This window comes from Callorhinus ursinus, unplaced genomic scaffold, assembly GCF_003265705.2.
Source record: "Callorhinus ursinus isolate GAN/ISIS: 27379988/994484 unplaced genomic scaffold, GSC_fseal_2.0 scaffold12, whole genome shotgun sequence".
Taxonomy (NCBI): domain Eukaryota; kingdom Metazoa; phylum Chordata; class Mammalia; order Carnivora; family Otariidae; genus Callorhinus; species Callorhinus ursinus.
Window position 1 is genome coordinate 63,409,610 of NW_027397074.1, and position 25,024 is coordinate 63,434,633.

The window sequence follows — 25,024 nt, forward strand, 5'->3', positions numbered from 1 at the left end:
GCTCAACCCTACCCAAAAGTGGTAGAATAAGTATACGAACAGACGAAAGAAGGGGAGTGAACAGAACAGAATACAGCACCTTTTCCCCTCCTGCAGGTTTCTGGATGAGCTGGAAGAAAAGGAACAAGTTTTGAAAAGGCTTAAGTTTTTATTTAAACCTGTCTGAAAATGGTAATACCTGAACATGTTACTTAATGCCTAACAACGACCAGAAGAGCCATGGTTTCTGCCAAGATGTCTTCAAAGCATACAGAAGGTGAATCCTGGAGCATGTCTGAGAGTAACACAGGGATAAAAATTAAGTTGTTGCTACTCACGCTCCACCAAATTTAGCCCATTCAATACACTGGTTACATAAATCGAATGGAATAATAATGAAAAAACTACAAGAGGTTGCTCTGAAAAAAAGTCACAGATGATAAAGGGAAGTTATTTGCAAGCTGTAAATCTGTCACAGAGATGTTGATAATCACAATTATATAAAGTTTCTCCCAAGCCCTCTCACTGTTCATTTTCCATTTCAGCTCACTAGGGCTCTTCAGCCAGCATCTGGAACCTTAATCTATCATATTTTCCCTTTAATTCAGATGTCACTAATTACAAGGATCCCCAAATTAGCTTCCTTTACTTCCAAATAAATTCTCAATGAATGTAATTTCTGTATTTGGCCAATGTTTGTCTCTTTAGGCTACATTTTTGTTCTGCACCAGTAGCATCAGCTTAGAGAAATGTTACTTCTGGTGAATTCATTTATATAAGACAAAACAATCTCATGTTTTTAAAGATGGAAATGAGAAAAGATGAAACTTAACACCGTTCAACTGTTTACCTTTAGGTTCATTAAAAACAGGCACGCTTTTTGATAGATTTAAAAATGTAGTATATTTGATCTCTGGTCTGCAAGAGTAGCAGGCTAATGAAAACAAACCCAGAAATTACTAAAATGAAAGCTAATATGCTTTTACAAAAAGCATGGCTAGTGTCTTTTAGTTTATATGCAGCCTGTATTTAATCTCTCAAACACCTGTCCCAACACCTCGTCACTGTGATAAGCTTTCCACTTGTAGTGGCATTATTCTCTCCATAGTTTGATAGATTATTACAATTCTGATTCAGAATTTAGAGTTTCCAGAAACGGGTACTGGAGCCTGTATTTCCTATTATTTTCATGAAGTTGAAGAATGTTCTGTCCTCGTATCTGTAAATATATCTCTCTAATGATAAAACTTATCAGTTTTCCTTATTGCTCCTTACTTTTCTATTTTATTACTTTCAGAGGGTGGGGAGCAGAGACCAATTAACCTTCAAATATCTTTAATAAAATAGCTCTATGGCATCAAAGAGATACAGTATGGTAACAACAAAACAAACCCTCCCCAAAACAGTGCTGCTTCCCTTTATATCTTTTTTTTATTACTGTGGTAAGAACATGAGACCAACCCTCTTAAATGTTTAAGTGTACAGTACAGTACTGTTCACTGCAAGCTTAATATTGCACAGCAGGTCTCTAGAATTATTCATCTTGCATAACAGAAACTTCATATACCTTGAAGAGCAACTCCCCAATTTCCCCTTCCTCCCAGTTCCTGGTTTGTTTTTACCAACAATTTTTTTTGCTTTTATCTCCCTGGTACCAAGATCTATCTTCGCCTTCCATAGGATATTATTAGCTTTTGTGTTTTTTGGGCACTCAAAGGATGGTCATTATTTGTAGGCATGATGTTGTCAAGAGATCTGTGATGACTACCTGAGCCTTCCCACGTCAGTCTGCCATTCTTAAGCTCCCTTTCCTTTCAAGTGGTATCATTAAGGAAATGGGCTAAAAATCAAGTAACAAAATGTCTGGAAATGGTAAAAAGCTATACCCGTGTAGCAACAGTGTTTCTGTGCATCTATTTACAGAGAACAAAACCTTTCCTGGCTCACTGAGGGACTATGAAACAATGACTTAAAAATCCATGGATAGTTTCCTCCCTAACGGAAATACAGTTTACCTACATTCCCTTCCCTCTGTTAAAAAATAAAAACGTTAATAGATTAACTCATTACTACCCTTTATAAACCAAACTTGTCTATAAACACACTTTTATTAGATCTCAGATTCTATATTCTAAATTATGTACCAACCTCACATATTGTTTCCACCTAATTGCTGGCAGGAAATATGAACTACAGGAATGAAACAGACAGTGGCTAGAAACCTTAAGTTTATTGGAAATATGGACTAAATAAGGCACTTTAATTAGTATCAGAAGGATGAATTGATCTCCAATACCGCACAAACTGTTGAAGCTAAAAATTTAGAAAACGTGTCTGAGGCATGATTCACTATAATGATGGAGGAGATGAATCTCTTTCCTGTTGTGCAAGATGAGTTCAAGATAAAAGCAACCACACTGCTGAAAAGCCACAGTTGGTTAGCATTCAGAAGATATTTTTAAGGTAATCTGCCCCTGGGATATAATGGTAAATATAAATCATTTAATTCATTTTACAGTTAACTCAGTGTTCATGAGGAAAGAGAAAAGCTATTTTAGCCAAATTTCCTTGTGGTAAGAATAAAAAAAGTACTGGAGGATTATGGTAATATTTTCTAACTTGTAAGCATGTTAATTCATTTAAATTATCCAGTCAGATGTTCCCTATTATCAGAATCTCTTTATGAATACATCATAAATTAAATGAGACACCTTATGAAAATCTACTTGTGAAAAAAGTTATTGTTAAAATAACTACTGATAAAAAAGTTAATTCATTTGATTGACCAAATATTTAAGTATCAATAAATTTTGCAGAAATTATGCTAAATGAAAAAAGCCAGATACGAAAGACTACAGAGTCCATGATTTCATTTATATGAAATGTCCAGAAAAAAATAAAACTCTAGCACTAGCCAGTAGATGAGTGGCTTCCTGGAACTGGCAGCTGCAAGACTGCAAATGGACATGAGAGACTTTCTCAAGTGATATGTTTTAAAACTGAATTGATAGCAGCACAAGCTGATAACAGTACAAGTACATAAATTTACTGAAAATCATCTACTTGACAATGGAAGAATTTTATGCTGTATAAATTATACCTCAATAAAGCTTTTTAAAAAGATTCTGTAAAAAATAACACGGTATTCTAACTCTTAGGGCATTTGCACCCCCTCAAGATTTCATGGACTACCATTGTCCTAGTGTTTATGCCCCCCACTTCCAAATTCACATGTTGAGGCACAAATCCTCAGTGTGATGGTATTCGGAGTTAGGGCCTTTGGGAGGGAATCGAGTTCGAATGAGGTCATGGAGGTGGTGGTCTGTCTCTCCACTCTGTGAGGGCACAGGGAGAACTTAGCCCCGTGTAAAGCAAGAAGAGGGCCCTCACCAAGAACCTGACTCTGTTGGTACCCTGATCTCGGACTTCTATCTCCAAAATTGTACAAAATAAATGTTTGCTGTTTAAACCACCCAATCTATGGTATTTTTCTTGTAGTAGCCCAAACTGAAAAGTGTGGTGCTGCTGTAACAAATACCTAAAAATGTGGAAGCAGCTTTGGAACTGGCTAATAATGGCTAGAGGCTGGAAGAATTTTGAGATGCTAGGAAGAGCCAATATTACAATGAAGGGACTCTAAAGGAAATTCTGGCGAAGGTTCAGTAAGAAAAGAGAGCTATAGAGGAAGCTTCCATCTTTTCAGAGAATACATAATATTTACGAACACAATGTTGGTAAAAGTATGGATGGTAAAGGCTATTTTGATGAGGTCTCAGTGGAAAGGAGGAACACGTTACTGCAAACCGCAAAAAAGATTATCTTTGTTATCAGTGGCAAAGAGGCTGGCTGAATTGTGTTCATGTTCTAGTGTGTTGTGAAATGTAGAACCTCCATGCAATGAAACTGGAGAATGACCTGAGGAAATTTCTAAGTAAAGTGTTGAAGGAGTGGCTTGGTTGCTCCTGACTGCTTACAGTAAAATGCAATAAGAGAAAATGAATTAAAAAAATTTTTTTTAATTAAAAAAAAAGAGAAAATAAATTAAAGACAACAGTTATGTAAAAAGTTACCAGATCATAAAGATTTTAAAGATTCTCAGTCTGTCCATAATGAGAAAGCATGTTCAGAAGAGAACACTAAAGGTGTGGTAGACAGACATTAGATAAGGAGGTAAGTATAGGTATGAACCATGAACCTAATCAACCATCTCAGCAGGAACACTGTTGGTTAAAACTGAAGGGGATGGAAACAAATGAAGGAAGACTGTTGAACTCCTTAGACCCTACAAAACTGGACCAGAGATTCAGCTATGAACACATTCTAGTCTTCAAGACGAGGGAGGAATGACTCCAAAGATGATTCAGAGATCATTAGGACTGCCAATCCCAGCACAGGACTTTAGTGCAACAAGCCTGCAAGGGTTTGGAGGAGTTGGCAGGGCACGGATAGGACTATCTCCACCTCAGTTTCAAAGGCTTAGACCTCTGCCTAGCAGGGCCTTGTAGATGGGGCCGCTGCCTTGGTTTCAACATGCCAGATGGCAGCCATCAGAAGGTACAGGGGCAAAACATCCATCCAGTAGAGCCATACAGGTGTCATCACTGCCTTAGTGGGTCCAGAAGGCAAAGCATGGAACCAAAGAGTACTCTTGGGCCTTAATGTCGAAAGGAGTTTATCTTGCTAGGTTTTAGATTTACTTGGGACTTGTCACCCATTCTATTGCTCATTTCTCTGTTTCTGAACTGGAATATCTATTCTGTACTTCTCCCACCACTGTTGTCATGAAGCATATAACTTATTTGGTTTCACAGGTTCACAGCTGGAGAGGAACTATGCCTCAGAATGAAACATAATTCATTTTACCCATATCTGATTTAGATAATATTTAGATGAGACTTTGGATTTTAGACTTCAGAACTGATGCTAGAATGAGGTAAATACTGGCGCTGTTGGGATAGAATTAAACTATTTTGCAGGTGAAGACATGAATTTTGAGAGGCCTGAATGTGCACCCCCAAAAGTTCAGATGTTGAAGCTGTAATCCCTAATGTGATAATGTCTTGAGGTGGGGGGCTGTGAGAGATGGATGTGAATGAGATCATGGGGATGGAGCCCCCATGATCGAACTGGTATCCCTGTAAGAGGATGAAGAGATGTAAGAGCTCTCTCTCCACCATCTGAGGATCTGGCAAGGAGGTGGTCCCAGAAAGCACTGGCACCTTGATCTCACACTTCCAGCATCCACAACTGTGAGAAATAATGTTTGTTGTTTAAGCCACCCAGTATTAAAACTGTATTTCTGTTATAGCAGCCTGAACTAAGTAAGAAACATAAAAAAATATATATATATATATACTTGCCATAAAGGAGCTTCCCAACCAGTGAGTGGTGACATACTGTTGTGTTCCCGATGGGTTTCAGGAGTGACTTCTATTCCCTCAGTCACTGGGGTGGCATGATAGGATCTGAGTCTTTTATTCTCTTGCTACTAAGAAACTTCTTCCAATGACTATTTACTATACAAATAACACTTTCCCGATCCAAGTCTCCTTGCTGCAGTGAAAATGTAGAGAACATACTGGTATTTATGGGATGCCGCTCAAGCAGTGCTTAGAAGGAAATTTATAGATGTAAATGCCTGTATTAAGAAGAGCTCAACTCAAAAATATAACTTTCCACCTTAAGACATTAGAAAAAGAAGAGCAAACTAAACCTAAAGGAAAAAAGGGAAGGAAATAAAGAAGATTAGAGTGGAAATCAATGAAACAAGAGTTGTTTTTTTTGTTTTGTTTTGTTTTGTTTTTAAGATTTTATTCATTTATTTGACAGAGAGACTCAGCGAGAGAGGAAACACAAGCAGGGGGAGTGGGAGAGGGAGAAGCAGGCTTCCCACTGAGCAGGGAGCCCCATGCGGGGCTCGATCCCAGGACCCTGGGATCAAGGCCTGAGCCGTAAGGCAGATGCTTAATGACTGAGCCACCCAGGCACCCCAAATTTGGGTTTTTTAAAAAATATTTTTTAGCCTGATGGACTAAGAAAAAGGAGATTTGAATATTAGAATTCATTGAATTCATTTTAGAAATGAAAGGGAATATTTAATGGAAATAAAACATGTTATAAATGAATACTATAAACAAATGTATGCCAATAAATTAGGTAACTTGAATGAAATGGACAAATTACTCTAAATACACCAAATACTAAAACTAACAAGAAGAAACAGACACTCTAAATAGATCTACAATAAAGAGATTAAATTAGTAATGGGGAACTACCTACAAAGAAAAGTCCAGCCCCAGATGGCTTCCCTGGTAAATTCTACCAAACATTTAAGGAATTAATACCAATTGTTCATACTTTTCAAAAAAAAGGGAGACCACTTCCAAATTCATTTTATGAGGCCAATATAAAATCAGATAGGTCTCAAAAAAAAAGGATTATAGAGCACTATTTTTTTTTTAAAGATTTTATTTGACAAAGAGAGAGAGAGAGAGAGAGAGAGAGAGAGACAGTGAGAGAAGGAACACAAGCAGGGGGAGTGGGAGAGGGAGAAGGAGGCTTCCCACTGAGCAGGGAGCCTGATGTGGGGCCAGGACCCTGGGATTATGACCTGAGCCGAAGGCAGACGCTTAACAACTGAGCCACCCAGGCACCCCTAGACCACTATTTCTTAAAAGAGATGCAAAAGTCCTTAACAAAATACTGGAGAACTGAATGCTGTAACAAATAAAAAGAATTATACATAATGACCAGGTGCAAATTATGCCAGGAATACAAGGTTGGTTTGACACCTAAAAATTAAATAATGTAATGCACCTTCAATAGGATAAAAGCAAAACCCATTTGATCATCTCAACAGAGGCAGAGAAAGCATTTGACAAAATCTAACATCTTTTCATGATGAAAACACTAACAAAGCTTATGAACAGAAAGGAACTTCCTCAAATTGGTAACTGGCATCTATAAAAAATCCAGAGCTAGCATTATACTTAATCATGAAAAATACATGCTTTCCTACTAAAATCAAGAAGAATGCAAGGATGTCTACTCCTGACACTTCTACCCAACACTGCAGTGAAGGAACTAGTCAGGGTAGGTAGGTAGGTAGGTAAGTAAGTAAGTAAGTAAGTAAGTAAGTAAATAAATAAATAAATGGCATCCAGATCAGGCAGAAAGAAATACAATTATCACTACTTGCAGATGACATGATCTTATATAAAAAGAAATCTAAGAAATCTAATAAAAAAAACCATTAGAATTAACAAGTTCAGCAAGGGTGCAGCATGCAAGATCAATATTTTAAAAATTATTTTTATATACTTACAATAAATAATCCAAAATAACTTAAGAAAACAATACTGGGAATAAATTTAAGCAAAGTGCAAAACTTACACTTTGAAAACTACAAACTATTATTAAAAGAAACAAAGGTCTAAATAACTAGAAAGACACTCTACATTCATGAATAGGAAGAAAACATTGTTAATTAAGATGGCAGTACTCTCCAAATTGATCAGATTCAGTACAATTGCTATGAGAATCCCAGCTAGAGATATTTGCAAAACCTTTGTAGAAACTGGCAAATTTATCCTAAAGGTCATACGGACATTCAGAATAGCCAAAATGATACTGAAAAAGAACATAGCTGGAAGACACATACCCGTGATTTTAAAACGTCACCCAAGGCCAAAAATAAAATAAAATAAAAACAAAACCCACTTCATACAAGGCAATGGTAAGCAAAATAATGTGCATAAGGGCATCAATGTAATACAACTCAGAGTCCAGAAACAAACCCATATATCTACGGTAAACTGATTTTCAAAAGAGTACCAAGAATATTTAATGGAAAAGGAACAGTTTCTTCAACTTAAGAACTGGACAACTGAATTGTTACATGCAAATAAAGGAAGTCGAACCCTTACATCCTACCACAAATAAAACTCAACTTAGAAGTGGATTAATGAGTGCACCTGGGTGGCTTAGTAGGTTACGCAGCTGACTCTTGGTTTCTGCTCAGGTCATGATCTCGTGGGGTTCCACACTCAGTGTGGAGTCTGCTTGAGATTCTCCCTCTCCCTCCTCCTCTGCCCCTCTCCCTGCTTGTGCACACGCACGTGCACTCTCTTTCTCGAAATAAATAAATCTTTAAAATGGATTAATGATCTAAATGTAAGAGGTAAAACTATGAAAACCTTAGGAGAAAACATGGGGTTAAATTTTTGTGACCTTGGATTGAGCACTAGATTCTTAAACACAGCTCCAAAAGCATAAGCAACAACGAAATAGATAAATTGAACAGTATCAAAAGACAATATCAAGAAAATAAAAAGATAATCTACACAATGGGAGAAAACATTTGCAAATCATATACAAGAATCTAACATCTAGAATATATAAATAGCTCTTACAACTTAAAAGACAACTCAATATAAAAGGAGCAAAAGACTTAAATAGACATTCCTCTAAAGAGATATACAAATAGCTAATACAGGGACACCTGGGTGGCTCAGTCGGTTAAGTGTCTGCCTTCGGCTCAGGTCATGATCCCAGGGTCCTGGGATCGAGTCCCGCATTGGGCTCCCTGCTAGGCAGGGAGCCTGCTTCTCCCTCTGCCTCTGCCTCTCTCTCTCTCTCTCTCATGAATAAATAAAATAAAATCTTAGAAAAAAAAAACAAATAGCTAATACAACATATGAAGATATGCTCAACATGATTAGTCACGAGTGAAGTGTAAATCAAATCACAATGAGATATCACGTCACCCCTGCTAGAATGACTGTGCATACGGCAAATAATAAGTATTGGTGAGAATGTGAAGAAACTGAAACTCGCATTGTCAATGGGAAAATAAAATGGTGCTATCACTGTGGGAAGCAGTTTGGTAGATCCTCAAAAATCTATACATGCAATTATTACATGGTCCAGTGATTCCACTATGTATATACCTAAAACAGCTGAAAACAGGGACTCACACAGGTATCAGTACAACTTTAGTTGCAGCATTCACAGTAGCCACAAGGTGGAAACAACCCAAGTGTCCTCAATCTAAATGAATGGATAAACAAAATGTGGTATCTACATGCACTAGACTATGATCTGGTCATAAAAAGAAATGAAATTCTGATACATGCCAGAAGATGGAGGAAGCAGAAAACATTATGTTAAGGGAAAGAAACCAGCCACAAAAGAGCACATACTAGATGATTCTATTTATTTGAAATGCCCAGAATAAGCAAATCCATAGAGACAGAAAGTCACTTAGTAGTCGGTCAGGATGGGGGTAATCTGAGGTTGATGTACAGTGTTTCCTTACACAGGGTACAGTGTTTCTTTTGAGGTGATGAATATGTTCTAGAATTGCTGATGGTTACACAACTCTCTGAATATACTAATACAGACTAATATAACCTTTAAAACAAAAACCAAACCTCTCCCTTGAATCCATATGCCCTGCCAAAAATAGCCTCACAGCCTCCTCCTAGATCTAAAGCATCTTTTAAAAAGAGTTGTTTGGGGCGACTGGGTGGCTCAGTAGTTAAGCGTCTGCCTTCGGCTCAGGTCATGAACCCAGGGTCCTGGGATTGAGCCCCGCATTGGGCTCCCTGCTCCATGGGAAGCCTGCTTCTCCCTCTCCCACTCCCACTGCTTGTGTTCCTCTCTTGCTGTGTCTCTCTCTGTCAAACATAAAATATTTTTTTTAAAAAGTTGTTTATTCTCACTGTCACTTTATTGTCACACTGTAACTCAACTCTAATTGCCTGCAGGAGTAAATACTACACCCTTCAATATTTACTGTGACTAAGTCATAAAAATAAGTGCAAGCAACTGAATAAATTCTGACAGCCTACTGGGTACTAGAAGATCAAACAGGACAAGGTATCTACCCTTTTCTCAAGGGGGAAATACAAAGTGAACAGATAAGAAGCACATTAGTCAAAGATTAAAATGAGCCAGAGAATATCTGCTTCATATTGGGTCATCTAAAAGAGGTGTTCTCAGCAAGTGAGGTTTAAGATTTTTTTAAAGTAGGCTCCATGCCCAGCATGGAGCCCAATGCAGGAGTTTGAACATCACAACCCCGAGATCAAGACCTGTGCTGAAATCATAGTTATTATTTATTTCGAGGTAGAGTTTAGTGATTGATCAGTTGCATATAACAACCAGTGCTCATTACATCAAGTGCCCTCCTTAATACCCATCACCCAATTACCCCGTCCCACCCACCCATGTCCCCTCCAGCAACCCTCAGTTTGTTCCCTATAGTTAAGAATCTCTTATGGTTTGCCTCTGTTTTTATTTTTATTTTTCCTTCCTTTCCCCTACGTTCATCATTTTTGTTTCTTAAATTCCACATGAGTGAAATATTTGGTATGTCTTTCTCTGATTTCACTTAGCATAATACGCTCTAGTCCCAGCCACATCATTGCAAATGGCACGATTTCATTCTTTTTAGTGGCTGAGTAGTAGTCCATTGTATATATACACACAACTTTATCCATTCATCTGCCGATGGAAATCTGGGCTCTTTCCATATTTTGGCAGTTGTGAACATTGCTGCTATAAACATCGGGGTGCATGTCCCCCTTCAAATCACTATGTTTGTATTCTTTGGATAAATACCTAGTGGTGCAATTGCTGGGTCATAGGATAGCTCTATTTTTAACTTTCTGAAGAACCTCCATACTGTTTTCCGAGTGGCTGCACCAGCTTGCATTTGTGTTAGAGGGTTCCCCTTTTTATGCAACCTCACCAACATCTGTTGTTTCCTGAGTTAATTTTAGCCATTCTGACCAGTGTGGGGTGGTATCTCATTGTGGTTTTGATTTGTATTTCCCTGATGATGAGTGATGAGCATTTTTTCATGTGTCTCTTAGTCATTTGTAGGTCTTCTTTGGAGAAATGTCTAATACCAAGGATCCAGACATATAAAGATAAATGGGAAGGCAGGCAGAGGGAAAAGCAAGTGTAATGATATGTTTGAGGAATTACATGAAGTCCAGTAACTGACCAGAGGCTAGGTGAGGTCCCAGAAGTAATGAGAGGCTGGTTAGCGGTAGACCTGTAAGACTTTTTATAAGGCAGGGTGAGAAGTTGCAACTTGCTGCTTCTCCATCTCATAATACTCTGTGCACATCTGTCCTATTACTTTTGTATCTGTGTCCCCACCTTACCCTTGTGCCTGGCCTAAGGAAAATGAAAGTTTTTGTTCACCTCTATCTAACCACGGCCAACCAGGATCTGATCAGACATATCCTGAATGAACAGGTCACATCATCATGCTGTGCTAAGACAAAAATCATAAGTCCTGAGGAAGGAAAAAACATCTCTTCTCAAGGCAGTGTACAAATGAAAGCCAGGAAATTTTCACTCAAATTCCTCAGACTAGCCTGGTTATTTCTACCAGAGACTGTGATGCTTCCCAAGTTTCAATCAGTTAAAAAGAACATCTTCCAAACTTAAACTCATTCCCAGATTTTGAAACCTAAAACTGCCAGCAAAGAACAGTTTTAGCTTCTGATTACTGTGCGGTTGTCATTAATTGGTTCTCTAACTCAAGCCTATTCCTTAAGTATTCTAAGACACTGGGCAAAATTGTATCCACCTCAACATCATCAGTGTTATATAGTCATTAGTAATACGTGGAAATGGAAAAGCTATTAGGTTATAGTTTTTTTTTTTTTTTTTTTTGTCTAGAAACTGAAATAGGATCTACCACCACCTTTTAAATAATACATGATTACACATGCTTTCCTTTTAAATGGCTTACAAACACTGACCGGCTAAATAACTAGCTTCTCCTTTGCAGGTTAGATTTTCTCTCTGTACTACACAGGGATTCTGCTACAGTTCTAATTATAGCATCCTTACCTACAAAGGCACACAATGATTCTAACACAGTTGAAACAAAGCTAACCAAGAACCCTTTTGGAGTATAAAATCACACAATGCTGCAAATAAATAAACCATGTTTCTTTGGAAGGGGAAATTTTTTTTTCAGCTGGCTTACTGTGGCCTTGAGGCTTCAGCCTGGTCTGTCTGAAGTTTTTCTCCTCCTTCCACTTCCATTGTACAGTAAACAATTCGATTGGGAGCAACGGACTTCAAACCTTGCACTTCCATTATGACAATCTAAAGATAAAAAAAATTTTTTAAATGATACATCAAGTTGGTAGCCTTTAACAAGACATAGAGATAGCAGCATTGATTACAAGTAGAACGATCAGCTGATAAAATTATCTGGTAACACCAATGGTATTTTATCTTCCTTAGAATCCACCTGTATTCATGGAAGGTACAGTAAGTAACATTCTGAGGAAGCCTAGTATTGAAGAAATATCTCCTGCAGCTTATTAAAGTAAGGTTAAGATCTCTAAATATAAGCCTGACTGAGTTAAGTGAGGTATAAACTCAGATCCTTAAAATATGATAGCAAGTCTGCATGAGGTAAAGAGGAATTACCCATGAAAATTCAGTGAATGTGCTAAAAGCAGTACAGGTTGAGTTCCACATAAAGTGAAAGTATATTTATGAGTGGTGCACATCATCATCATCCCAATTTGTGGTTATCAGTATGTGACATCATCAGATCTTTCTATATTCACTTATTTTAGAGAACTATTAATATTTATAAAAGAATATTCATTATAGAAAATGTATATCTTATTATGAAGTATGGAAAATATAACTTGCCCAATGACTATCTCACTACTAACTTCACAAGGAAAAAAAGGACTTTTCCACTAAAGGTATGTGCTAACTTAATGCAGCACACTGGGAATGGGTAGAAAGACTGATACTGTATTACGCATCTGTAACTCCTAGAAAAAAGAGAAACAAATATTTTTCAAGTGGGCTTTTTAATGTTCATATAAAAGGCTGATTTAAAATACTGTAACCTAACATTTTCACTGGGTGCACACATAAAATGTAAGTATTATTGAGTATTTTTGCTATAGTTTTTTTTTTCCAATCAAAACTTGCATCCTGAAGTTTCCTAAGTTCTTGAAACTCATAAAATATATTCAATGGCATTTTTATAATATGCACATTCATGTCTTTATTGATCTCGTTTTATTTGTACAAACAAGATTAACAGCATTCATGCCATGTAGCTACCAAAATATCCACTAAAAACATCATGTATTGATCATTTAATACATTATAAGTCATTCCACTTTTCATTGAGTTGTGATACGAATCTTGAGGCAAAAGTTCTCAAAGAAACCATCTTAAAAGAAACTATTCTTCCTTTCACTCTTCACAACAGAAGGGTTATGTTCATAAATATAAACGCCTTTTTTCCCCCATGAAAATAATGGGAAACTAATCACTAAAAAAGAAAGGTCAAACTCAGAACCATTCTCCTTTCTCAACCAAGATTTTTGTCATTTTATCACACTGAAATGCGTACCAACGCCATGAATAAAAATAAGGGCATAACAGAAAACAGACTAAGAACTGATAGAGACCAGTAACACCTTTCCTAGCTGCTGTCAGACATTCAAGGAAGTTAGAACAAAGCACTTCATCTCGTTGATGGAAAGTAAGCAAAAGGAGGTATATATTCTTAATAAATCAATGTCGTTGTTAATCGTTTTGAAACTCATTAGAACTTTAGACAAATAAAACTAAGCAGAAGCTGAGACAAATGACCTATTTAACTATCAATCAAAAACCGATTCCACAGGGACTTAACAACATGACCGAAATGGCTTAATAAAATTTATGGAAAGTCACTTAAAATACAGGAAGCAAGAGAATTGTGTACACACAATGTAGAAATCTTTTAGTTCATATTTGGAAAGATGCTTATTTGCCCTGCATCCCTTTCTCAAGCGTGTTCAACAAAGTTCAAGAGAGAAGAAAGGAAACACCTGCTTAGCACTATTTCTGTCACCTCTCCTACAAGCTACTGTAAACAGGACCTCCTGAAACACACAACTTGTGAAACCATTTCCCACTCCACAAACTAGTACTCCCATCTGTGCCAGGAATGTTTTCTTTGGCAGAACTGCCACTTTCAAAAGAAGTAACTTCTGTTCTGAGTCCATACATATAAATAAAACAACACATCTACAGATCTGATTTCCAAAAGGCATGAAAAAAAATGCAGCTGGTCTCAATCTTTAATGATAAAGACAGCCACGAATTCCATGGACCATCAACTGACCTAATTTCAGGTAACTGTTTCGATCAGTTCCCCCAAAAAACTTGGTAATAGAACCATGGAAAATGAATGTAGTCTCAATTCCATCCCCACTTCCCCAATCTCTGTGACTGATATAATAGAGATAATATACACAGAATTATTCTAGAGGCAAAAAGAAGGCAGTCATGTACAAAATATAAAGCTTGGTAACATGCTTCTGAATAATGCACTGTCCCGAGAGTTATGTGGCACTGAGTCACGTGCAGGTTTGAGAAAATGAAGCTGAGCAGTATTTGGGGACCATATACTACCACATAAAGAAGCCCTCAAAGGGTCTGCGAGCCCAATACCAATGAAAACAGTGTGAAAATCATCTGTACTCATACCAGTGACACCATTTATCTTCCAACATGCAGACTCAACTTCGTAGATTAACCTGGGCTGCCTTCCCCTTACTCAATATTTAAGATACCACGGGATGACTTATGGTTTTGTGAGTTAGCTTCGCTCTTGCTTTATTATTGTCTCTGAAGGTTTCAGGAATGAAGCGACCTAAAAGTAATCTTGTTGTGGCTAACTGCTGCTTTTTTCTTTCTTTCTTTTTTTTTTTTTAACTGCTGCTTTTTGATACCATCAAAGTCCCCAATTCAATCAGTATTTATCAAGTCAACTGTGTGCCAGGTAGTGTTTTAGGCTCTTGTGATACCTCAGTGAAAACAAGACCTTAACTTCCTATAGCTTACATTTTAGTAGAATCAGGCAAATAATGAATAATAAAAATAACTGAATTACACGTTAGGTGGTAAGAGCTGTGACAAAAATTCAGGTTGGCAAGAGAACACGGTGTGGTGAGAGAAGAGAGCAGTCAGTAGCAATTTTAAAAGAGGTGATAAAATTTAAACAGTTTTTCAAACCTGTACTTATTCTCTAGACTCAGCCTTTAGTTCGTAGAAAAAACTTTTCCCACTGGACCAATTCTAAGCCTGACTGACAAAATGGGAGACCCTTAACCTGGAATAACTGCTTGCCTTTCAGAACTTTCTTAGGCTGAGTAGCAAGGCTTGGATAATGGGCCAGGGATAATTATGGAGCTTAGTTAGGCTGAGGTCAGAGGCCCTGGGGACAGAGGGAGACCTCATCTACTCTCTCAGGTGTCCACAGGTAAGCACTGTGTAATGTGCACTGAATGTGACTTCATTTTCTTGTTGGACACACAACTCCTATTTATCATACTGGAAGTGTATCGTGGAAAACATCTCTATTATGCTATGGAAGGAAAATATCTGCCTTATATGGACATAGTAAGAGAGGACTATCAAAACAATTTTATAAATAGGCAAGCTTCTCAGACCATGTAAAATGAAGTTTTAACTCATTTTCTCTAACACCATTTTACTGTTAACTGAGCAACCCTGTTTAATATACTGGCAATAAAGTACAGAACAATTCATAGTTTCACACAGACACTAACTCATGAGGATAATTTTGTTTTCAAAAGGGAAAAGAGTTCATAAAAGCCAATTATTTACAATTGTGTTTAAAACTTTTAAACAATACAGAAAAGAGAAGGTGTTTTGAACAGTTTCCAGTTCTGCATGGTAGGTTTATACATTACAAAAATAATTTGCTTTACAAATTATAACTAATTTTATGTTGCACAAATCCTTAAAAAAAAAAAACAAAAACCTTGGCACTTTGTATCTTGGTCAGTAGGAAAACAGACTTCTACATGTAAGATACTGTGTAGTTTCCCATTAAATATTTCTTTAAGATACCAAAGAGACTGAGAAGAAACCCAGTAATGGCAAAGAGATTGAGAAGAAACCCAGAGTAATGGCAAAATCATTAGGCAATCCCAGAACAGAGTCTCCAGTCAGAAGAAAACCTATTTCTAACTCTGATAGTAAATTTAATATATTAACCTACAAAGCAATCATTAGCATGGAAGTTAAGAAAGAGAGGCAGTTGGCTTATCCTCAAGCCTGAATTTATCTTAGAGTTGATTAAGTGGAATAAAGAACAAAAGCACACATTGGCTTTGGCTTTATCTACCACAAACTAAGCAAGCCAAAAGTAGTATCAAGAAATTTAAAATGGTACCTCCTAAGACTCCATCAATCCAGAAACTTCAATAGCAGTAGTGGGCACGAGCAAAGATAATTTAACAATGCAAGGAAGGAATAACAAGCTTTAATTTTTGAGAGCGCTATAAATTTAAGCTTGATATAGCAAGTATACATATTTGTGTCATGTATAAACACATAAACATATACATGGATTAGCCCAAATACACAGATCAGCAATGAAAAAATGTAATAAAAAAATCAACAGGTGGCTGTGGTAAGAGTCTGCATCAGTATCTGGTTTCCAGTGAATTGTATAAAAAGCATAAAACTCTGAAGTCTCAGGGAACACAATTTTAAATGCATGACATTTGTTCCTATCCTTTATACTATGTACTGTATCTATAATGAAACTGGACATCCTGGAAAGGAAGAATTCTCTACTTATCATCTATATGCACCCAATATTGTGTTTCAAAGCTGGCTGGTGTGATTTGATTCTACAAAAATACCATAGGTGAGGTAGGTTAAAAACAAAGCTAACCAAAAGCTTGAAAGTAATTCCCAAATTACAGAGAATTCAATTATGTGTTTAAATCCTATTTCCACTCAAGTTGCTTTAGTGCTTACTTTATCAATAAACTTACACCAGGCTAGTTGGCACAAAGATGAATTTTTTCAAAACTTATTATTTAGTCCTAAAACTGCTATTACATTTAAAACATAATTTGTATTAATTTGCATTCACAACCTGATTGCCTAGCAAATGAGGAATAATGTAACTTCTTCAAAATATATCACACTGCTTTCAATTCAAAAAGTTACCACGAAGGTCAGCAGAAATTATTTTGCAGTTTCATCTATGCTGTCGGAGGCGAGCATGGGATAAAGCCACCTACCTCTAAGGTGAGTGACAGCACGGGGTAAAGCCACCTACCTCTAAGGTGAGTGACAGCACGGGGTAAAGCCACCTACCTCTAAGGTGAATGACAGCACGGGGTAAAGCCACCTACCTCTAAGGTGAATGACAGCACGGGGTAAAGCCACCTACCTCTAAGGTGAATGACAGCACCACATCGGACTTTGACAGCTGAATCTCATTCTCATCGCCTATGTCCAAAAAGGCAGAATTCTGTGAACGTTTTAATTTTTGTAATTTAAATTCTGGACCACCTTTCGAAACTGGAAGACTTTCCAAATTGGCCATTAGCAAATTCACTGAAGACCGCAACTCTTCTATATACATATTCTCCATTTCTTTTGCTATAAATTTGGGGAAGTTTCTTTCCTTGAAAATAATTTAAAAAAAAACAATGTTACAAAAGTCATATTTCAATTTTATCATAGAAGATTATATGATGTATATCTCTGTCTTAGAAATTGTGACACTCAATATATATGCACCTACCTTATACTTTAGTCTCCCAGGTTTTAAAATCATCAGGCTTTGGCAATTCTGATTATGTCTAAGAGTACCTTACATCCCTTATTCAGAATCATTATGGTACAAAATGAGTAACATTTTCACATTAACTATTTTTGATAAGACTTGCCTAAGGAAAAACTGAAAACCTACATGAAAGAAAATTTAGTATCTAGATAAATCTTAGTCACTGTTAACTTTGAATTGCTTAGGGTAAACTGGTTGGTCAGAAAAATATTCAGTATATGCTGCTTTGCCTGTTAGGAAACAGACATCTTAAACATTTTTCTTACCAAAATGTATAGTAAGAGGATATCCTTTTTATAAGCATTCAAATTAAAAAATACGTAATAGCAATATGATATTTCTAGAATTTTCACATCACACAAATGTGACCAGATCCCTTATGACCATAAATTGTTTTTTTAATAAAGGTTTAGAAAATCTTAAATTTAAAGCAAAAGGCCAACTTATGAATAAAGCTGTACATAAAAAAGAATAACAGTATCAATTTAGAAGATTCATTTTCTTCCTGAATTACATGAGCATTGCCATTTGATCCTTAGATTACTGTAATCAGATTTTGGTTTCTTTCAACTCCATGAAAAGGACATTCCCAATACTGGTATTTAGACAGATACTGACAGATATGCCAAACTGCTCTTAAAGATGATTATACCCATTTATATTCCTACCAACAGCAAAAGGAGGCCTTCTCACACTATTGGCTCTTTCATAATCTTTAAAAACCTGGCATTAGCTCTTCCCTTAAAGAGAGTTTATAGCTTTATGATATGAAGTATGACGTAATGGGTTGACTACCATACAAAACTGGCTAGGAATGAAAGCCTAAAGCAACCACCTTGCAAATGACTGCTTAATGCTCCAGAAAAATCAGTGCCTTTCTCAGAGTTTCCCTTGGCATCACTCCAAGTATAACCTAAGAAATCCCCATCTCTGGGATGACTGGAACCCATCCAGAATGCTCTCATCAACCTGTACCTAACCTGTGACTCACCTGCACCAGTGTTTTCATGGGATGGAAAGCAACATCTGGTGCCACTTTACAAATCAGTCCCAGAGTCTCAGGCCACCTGTTTCTCTTTTCCCCAAATACAACTGTCACATATTTCTTTTAACACAATTTACATATAATCAATACTAACATTGCATATTTATTATCATATAGTAATTAAGTATCCACATTCATAATTAACTTTTTTTAAACTTTTTTTTTTTTTAAGATTTTTTATTTATTTATTTGAGAGAGAGAGAATGAGAGATAGAGAGCACGAGAGGGAAGAGGGTCAGAGGGAGAAGCAGGCTTCCCGCTGAGCAGGGAGCCCGATGTGGGACTTGATCCCGGGACTCCAGGATCATGACCTGAGCCGAAAGCAGTCGCTTAACCAACTGAGCCACCCAGGCGCCCCTCATAATTAACTTTCTTAAGGAAGACTCTTAGGGATCCTTTTTAACATTCCTCTAGAGTGTGAAGCAACATTCCAAAAAAGTTTGCAACCTCAGGAAAAACATAACTCTTCAGTTACAGAATACCTTGTTTTCCTTTGGAGAAAAAAAAGTAATGTTTTGGAATGGTTTCTCAATGCATGTAAAAGAAAAAAACACAAGCAAAATAAGCCATAAAAAGATTTTTATATTTATGCACTGCCTTTATTTTTTTATTTAAATTCAATTAACCAACGTATAATACATCTTTAGTTTTTGATACAATGTTCAATGATTCATTTAGTTGTATATAACACCCGGTGTATGCACTGACTTTTTTTTTTTTTTAAGATTTTATTTATTTATTTGACAGAGAGCGAGCGAGCGAGAGAGGGAACACAAGCAGGGGGAGTGGGAAAGGGAGAAACAGACTTCCCCTCGGAGCAGGGAGCCTGATGCGGGGCTCGAACCCAGGACCCTGGGATCAAGACCTGAGGCGAAGGCAGACGCCTAATGACTGAGCCATCCAGGCGCCCCTACACTGACTTTAAAAGCTGTTATGAAAAGTATCCAAAACTCAGAAATGAGGCAAAAAGGTGAGGGGGCAGGTCCTTTCAATGTCCTATGGGGGCAAAGGCCATCCAAGGGTCATCTGAGCAAATACACTTCGTTCAACTTACTGTTTATTGATTCAAAGTCCCAACGGTGAAGTTACATGTTAACTTACAGAATTTTGTCTGGAAAAGATGCAAATAATGTGTGTCTGCTCAGTAAGATAATCCAATGGTTATAGTTTAAAACCTCACTGGAAATTGACCACTTTTAGATCTAATCCGGGAATCTTGTTTTAACCTTGCCTAAAAACACCTAGTTTTGATATGCTCTTTGGATTAGTTTTAACATGTAACTAGTTTGCTCATTCATTATGCACTGAATGAAATCTTTATTGTGTGTTTATATTTGTAGGAGTCATAATTTTGCCTTTATAAAAATTTTACTTTAGCAAAGCAAAAAAAAAAAAGATCACGTTTGAAAGTTTGGATGCGCCAATTTTTTTTTTTTTAAATTTTGAGGTGTTATTTTATGGAAAACTTAGCATTAGCACATAAAAAGCCAAATTCTTATTTAGCTTTAGTTAAAAACACATCATTCGTGATCATTTTTCAAGGAGACTGGCAGGAATCACCAAAATTGATGGTCTAATCGGCATTTTCCAGCTTTTCAAGAAATAGACTATACCCAATTTTTTTTCCTCTCTGGGGGAAAAGACAGACAACTCTGCTTTAAAGCTCTGAGGTTTATTAATAGTATTTCATCAACTTTATTTAGCCTGCTTATGTTGCCTCTTTACTTGGAAACAAAAATCAACTGTACTTCAGGCAACTATACATGTTAAATTTAATCTTTTAAATTAGAACAGACTCAGAAATAGGGTTATTCTTTAGTTTAACTCTGAGTTGTTCTCATAAACCATGGTTTAAATGTTCTAATTTACTCACTCAGTGGCCCTAACACATTATATACATGAAAATGCTTGTTCCATAAAAAAATTCTCAGTATTCAAATGTAGTCCCTTTTAAAGCGCTTCTAACCTTCCACTAGATGAAACCTGGACCAGACTGGTAGGTGGAAGATGGGGACCGCTGTCAGATTCTAGAAATACTCTGAAGGCAAATGCAAATGGATTTCCTAATAAATTTGTCATGAGGCACGAGAAAAAGAAGGGAGTCAGAGAGATGATTCCAAGTTTTGTTTTCTTTTTTTCGTGTAACTGACAAGACAGAACTGCCAAGAACTGGCCCAGCCTGACCACTTAACTGGAAATTTTAAGCACCCTACACTCCTGATTCCACCTTGTCTTTATTTTCTAAATAGGAAATGATCACCTTCCATAATTCAGTTATATGGAACATTCCTTGCTTATTATCAGCTCTCCCAAATGCAATCTCTACCAGGGCATGGCAGGGATATTTTTGTCTGGTTTTATCCCAAGACAACTACATATTTGTCTGGATGTATCTCACGGGCCTACAACATTGCCAGGTTATTTTAGTAGGTGTTCAATAAACATTTATTCATTGAATTTATGGATAGAAAAATTCAGGCTCCAAAAAGTTAAATAAACTTGCCCAATGTTCTCTATCAAAGGAAAGAGCAATCATGGATTTGCCTACAGGTTTTTCTGGCCCAGTCCACATTTTTCCTACTACTTCCTATAATTATGCCTTGGCTAAAGTATTAAAGTCAATACTTCTAGGGTGCCTGGGTGGCTCAGTTGGTTAAGCGTCTGCCTTCGGCTCAGGTCATAATCTCAGGGTCCTGGGATTGAGTCCTGCATCAGACTCTCCGCTTTGCGGAGAGTCTGTTTCTCCCTCTCCCCCTGCTCTTCTTGCTCTTCTCCCTCTGTCAAATAAATAAATAAAATCTTTAAAACAAAAAATAAAGTCAATACTTCTATCCTTTAAAAGAAATTTCTGCCCTGGGGTTTTCTTGTTGTTATATTGTGCTGTGAAGTATGATAGGAGGTGTTATTGATTACCAATGATTATTAACGGACCACACTTCTGGATTTATCAGACTGAAGAGGCAGCTGGGGGCCCAAGAGAGCAAAGTCAAAGACCAGGGTTTGAAGCCAGCCTCCATGTTATTTGTTATGTAACCCTCAAGTCAGTAATCTTCCCTAAATCTCAATCTCCTAGTCTATACAATAGACTCATTGTATCCTCTGTCCTCAGGGGTTCATAGGATTTTTGTAGAAATATAATGCAACAAGGTCAGTAACTTATAATTAGCTTTATGAATATTTTATGAAGATGGCTTACAATTGGTGAAATTGAATTAGAAAGCAATTAAACAAGTTTTATCTCCTATGTCAATATACTCACCAGAAGGCATCTTATTTTTGGTGGCCTTTTTCCCCTTCCAATTCCAATTTTAGTATATGTGCTGCCGAAGCGAGCACTCCCCTTCCAATTCCATTGGCTTCACTTCCTTCCCCACACTTTTTTAAACATATCAATGTTTGTGATGAAATCACTGGGGTGCTGACAAAGAGAAGTCCATGTGCCTCACTCACCCTTTCCTCTCAAGTCCAAAGGTTATAAACCCACATTTTCCTCCCAGGCATGAACTTGAGACACCCAAGACCCTCCCTCCTGTTTCACAACCCTCCAGAAATTCATCTAAACTTTACTCTAAAGCATCACATCCTCAGCCAGGCCCTTAGAGAAGCAAATCCAACTCATTACAATATGCACAGTCTCAGTGTATTCATATCTATTATCTATATCCACCTAGGCAATCTACAAATGTGGGTCACAGATCCAGAGTCCTGCCCCACAGGGTCTGGAACATCTCTCTGGAGTCTCTCCCAGTCTCAGGTCTTCAAGAAAAGCAATGTCTTTCCAGCCAGTTTTCCAATTCAGCTAAGGGTTTTGGGGAAAGTGTTGTCCTCTCTAAAGCTTCCAATAGCCTTAATCTACTTGACTTTCATCCTATAAATTCGACATCTGAATCTCTACAAGATGTAGTGCCTCTCCAGATATCCTGAGGATAGTAACATGGCATGTTGCCCTTTTAACCACTGTTCTTTGTGTGAATGTAACTCTTTAGCCCCTAATTCATAGCACTCTATGTCTTCATTCATCTGGAAATTCCTCTTCATCTATCTCTGGCTTTGTTCTCACAACTTACTGTCATCTCTGCTACCTAAATTTCTCTTAATTTTCACAACTTTCCTGTTTATCTCCAATTTCTCAACAATTTCCCTACTTTTTATATACTTTTAGATAACATAGTACTAGTATTCTGAAAACTTACACATTATTCATAAATGCATTTTCCTTTGCAAAAACAAAAATATTTCAATTGTTAAAATCAGCATGGGATGTTTCTTCTTCTCAAAGGCTGGAAAAGTTCACTATCATGATCTGGAAGGTGGTTAACATGGGCCATGTACACATACATTCACTGAGCTGTAAACTAAATATTTGCATACTTTACACATCATACCTAAAATTTAAAGAAATGAAAATTCCCTCAATAGGGAGGATTCTTCAGAAAGATGGAGGGAGGTAAAGGAAGAGTATACCTCCAAATATTCAAAGTTTTGATTAGAAGGGAAAAAAGGAAAAAAAAAATCATACCTCAGATTAATAGCACTATAACTTCAAGTCTATTGGGAAAGACAATTTTCTTTTACCACTAATAAATTTATGCATCAATTTACTAAAGAATGATGCAAATAATGAAGTTCCATGTACTCTAAAAAATATTAAGCATTAAGAAGAAATTAATGGTTTTGTTTAAAACTTATTCCTCTTACAGAGAAACACAGTGACTATATGAATAAATTATATTGACCACTATCTGTGAGAGTCTTTTACTAGAAACTTCCAGTTAGATTTTTCATCCAAATATTAGCTGACTCCACTATGTGCCAAGCACCATGTTGGATATCTTGGAATACGTGATTTTGCAGAGACAATGTTTTACTCCCTAATTAGGTTATATGTAGCACAATATTAAAATTCTTCTAAATATGGCCATTTGAGAAATTCAGGCATTGCTTTCAGAATAATCTGCAAAAGTTATTGAGTTTAAACATGTTCTATGTGTAAGGAAGGATATGTAAAATAGATAATATCCTCCATTTAGATAATATGCACTCAGATATTTGGGCTTAAGAGGCATGCACACAGAGAAGAAAATGATAAAATTATACTATCTATACAGAACTTTTTCAGCTCACAGAAACAGGAGTAAAAAGAAATGTCGTACACTATGTCAAAGTTAATAATTTACCTTCGTCATTTTCTCTGCCAACTGCAAACGACCATCAAGTTCCCTTCTGATCTGGGCTGCTTGTTCATCTGCATTATCCAGCTTTAAAATAGAAATTACACATATGTGATTACTTAATGACAGTGACCTACAGATTAAAGACTTAATGACTCAATTTTTGTTTTTAATAAATTCTCTTAGCTACCTATTGACAACACAGAATGGAAGTCCAATTAAATTTCTTGGACACTTTTCATTTTGGTTTTGTTCACAAAAGTTATTAAATTGCTAAGGGTAATAGCTCAGTTTATAAAAAATCTAATTATAGTAATTCCTTGTCCAACCTGTCCACAACTCTAAAACCAGGAAGTCCTTGTTTCCTTGAAATTACATTAAATTGTCTTTAAGCTTATTCAGTCCATCCCTCTTTGTGAAGGTCAGCCCTAAGTAGTTCCAGATAGATAAATATCTTGTTTTGTTCTTTCAAATTTCCAGAGTGGTGAGATTCTGAATAATGTTTTACTTCTTTTTCCTTTCAAAAAATATTCCCTTCATTTTTATAACAAGTTTGTGTATTAGTGCTAAACTATAAAAGTACCATTTGATTAACTGATAGAACTTTCTACCATTTAAACCTTCATATTCTCCTCACTCTAGTATCAACAGCCTCATGCTGCCAAGAAACCCTTCCACTCTCTTACAGATTGGCACATTAGAATTCCATTCTCTTCTGCTAAATTTGATTGAAAGCAAGAGAAGCATGCTATCATTTTTAAAGATATTTACATGGAAAATTACTTTCACTTATCCAGTGAAATAATCTTTCTTATATAATTTCTTTTAACTTTTCCCTATGATTCCCTTCCCCCCAATTATTGATAATCAATTTATTAGTTCATTATAGAAACTGCTATATTGAGGAGGTCCTACGAGCCACGCACAGTGTGGGATGCACTGGGTGGACTACAAATGTCTCTCCTGACTTTAATTCCTTTCCCTTTGTTATTTCCAACATAAAGAAACTTGGACCACAACAATACAACTGTGGTATAATAAAGGTGCACCTGAAGACTTAATTAATTTTGAGTACAACATTAAACCACCCAGGAGAATACAGATTAACTTTTCTATTTCCTGAAGAACTTCAAACTGACCAGATTACATTCTTTAAAGCAGCCT

At 36.7% G+C, this 25,024-nt stretch overlaps 1 protein-coding gene across 4 annotated transcripts in view; it reads right to left on the minus strand.

The window, feature by feature from the left end:
* The window catches only part of CADPS2 (calcium dependent secretion activator 2), a 508,166-nt gene that overhangs the window by 279,937 nt on the left and 203,205 nt on the right, over positions 1-25,024 (minus strand). For all 4 annotated transcript variants that reach the window (XM_073899136.1, XM_025865736.2, XM_073899137.1 and 1 more), the window contains exons 4-6: positions 23,867-23,947; positions 17,246-17,482; positions 11,990-12,111 (exon numbers count right to left, since the gene is read on the minus strand). In XM_073899136.1, the coding sequence (XP_073755237.1) occupies positions 11,990-12,111; positions 17,246-17,482; positions 23,867-23,947 (440 nt within the window). The remainder of the gene's footprint in view (positions 1-11,989; positions 12,112-17,245; positions 17,483-23,866; positions 23,948-25,024) is intronic.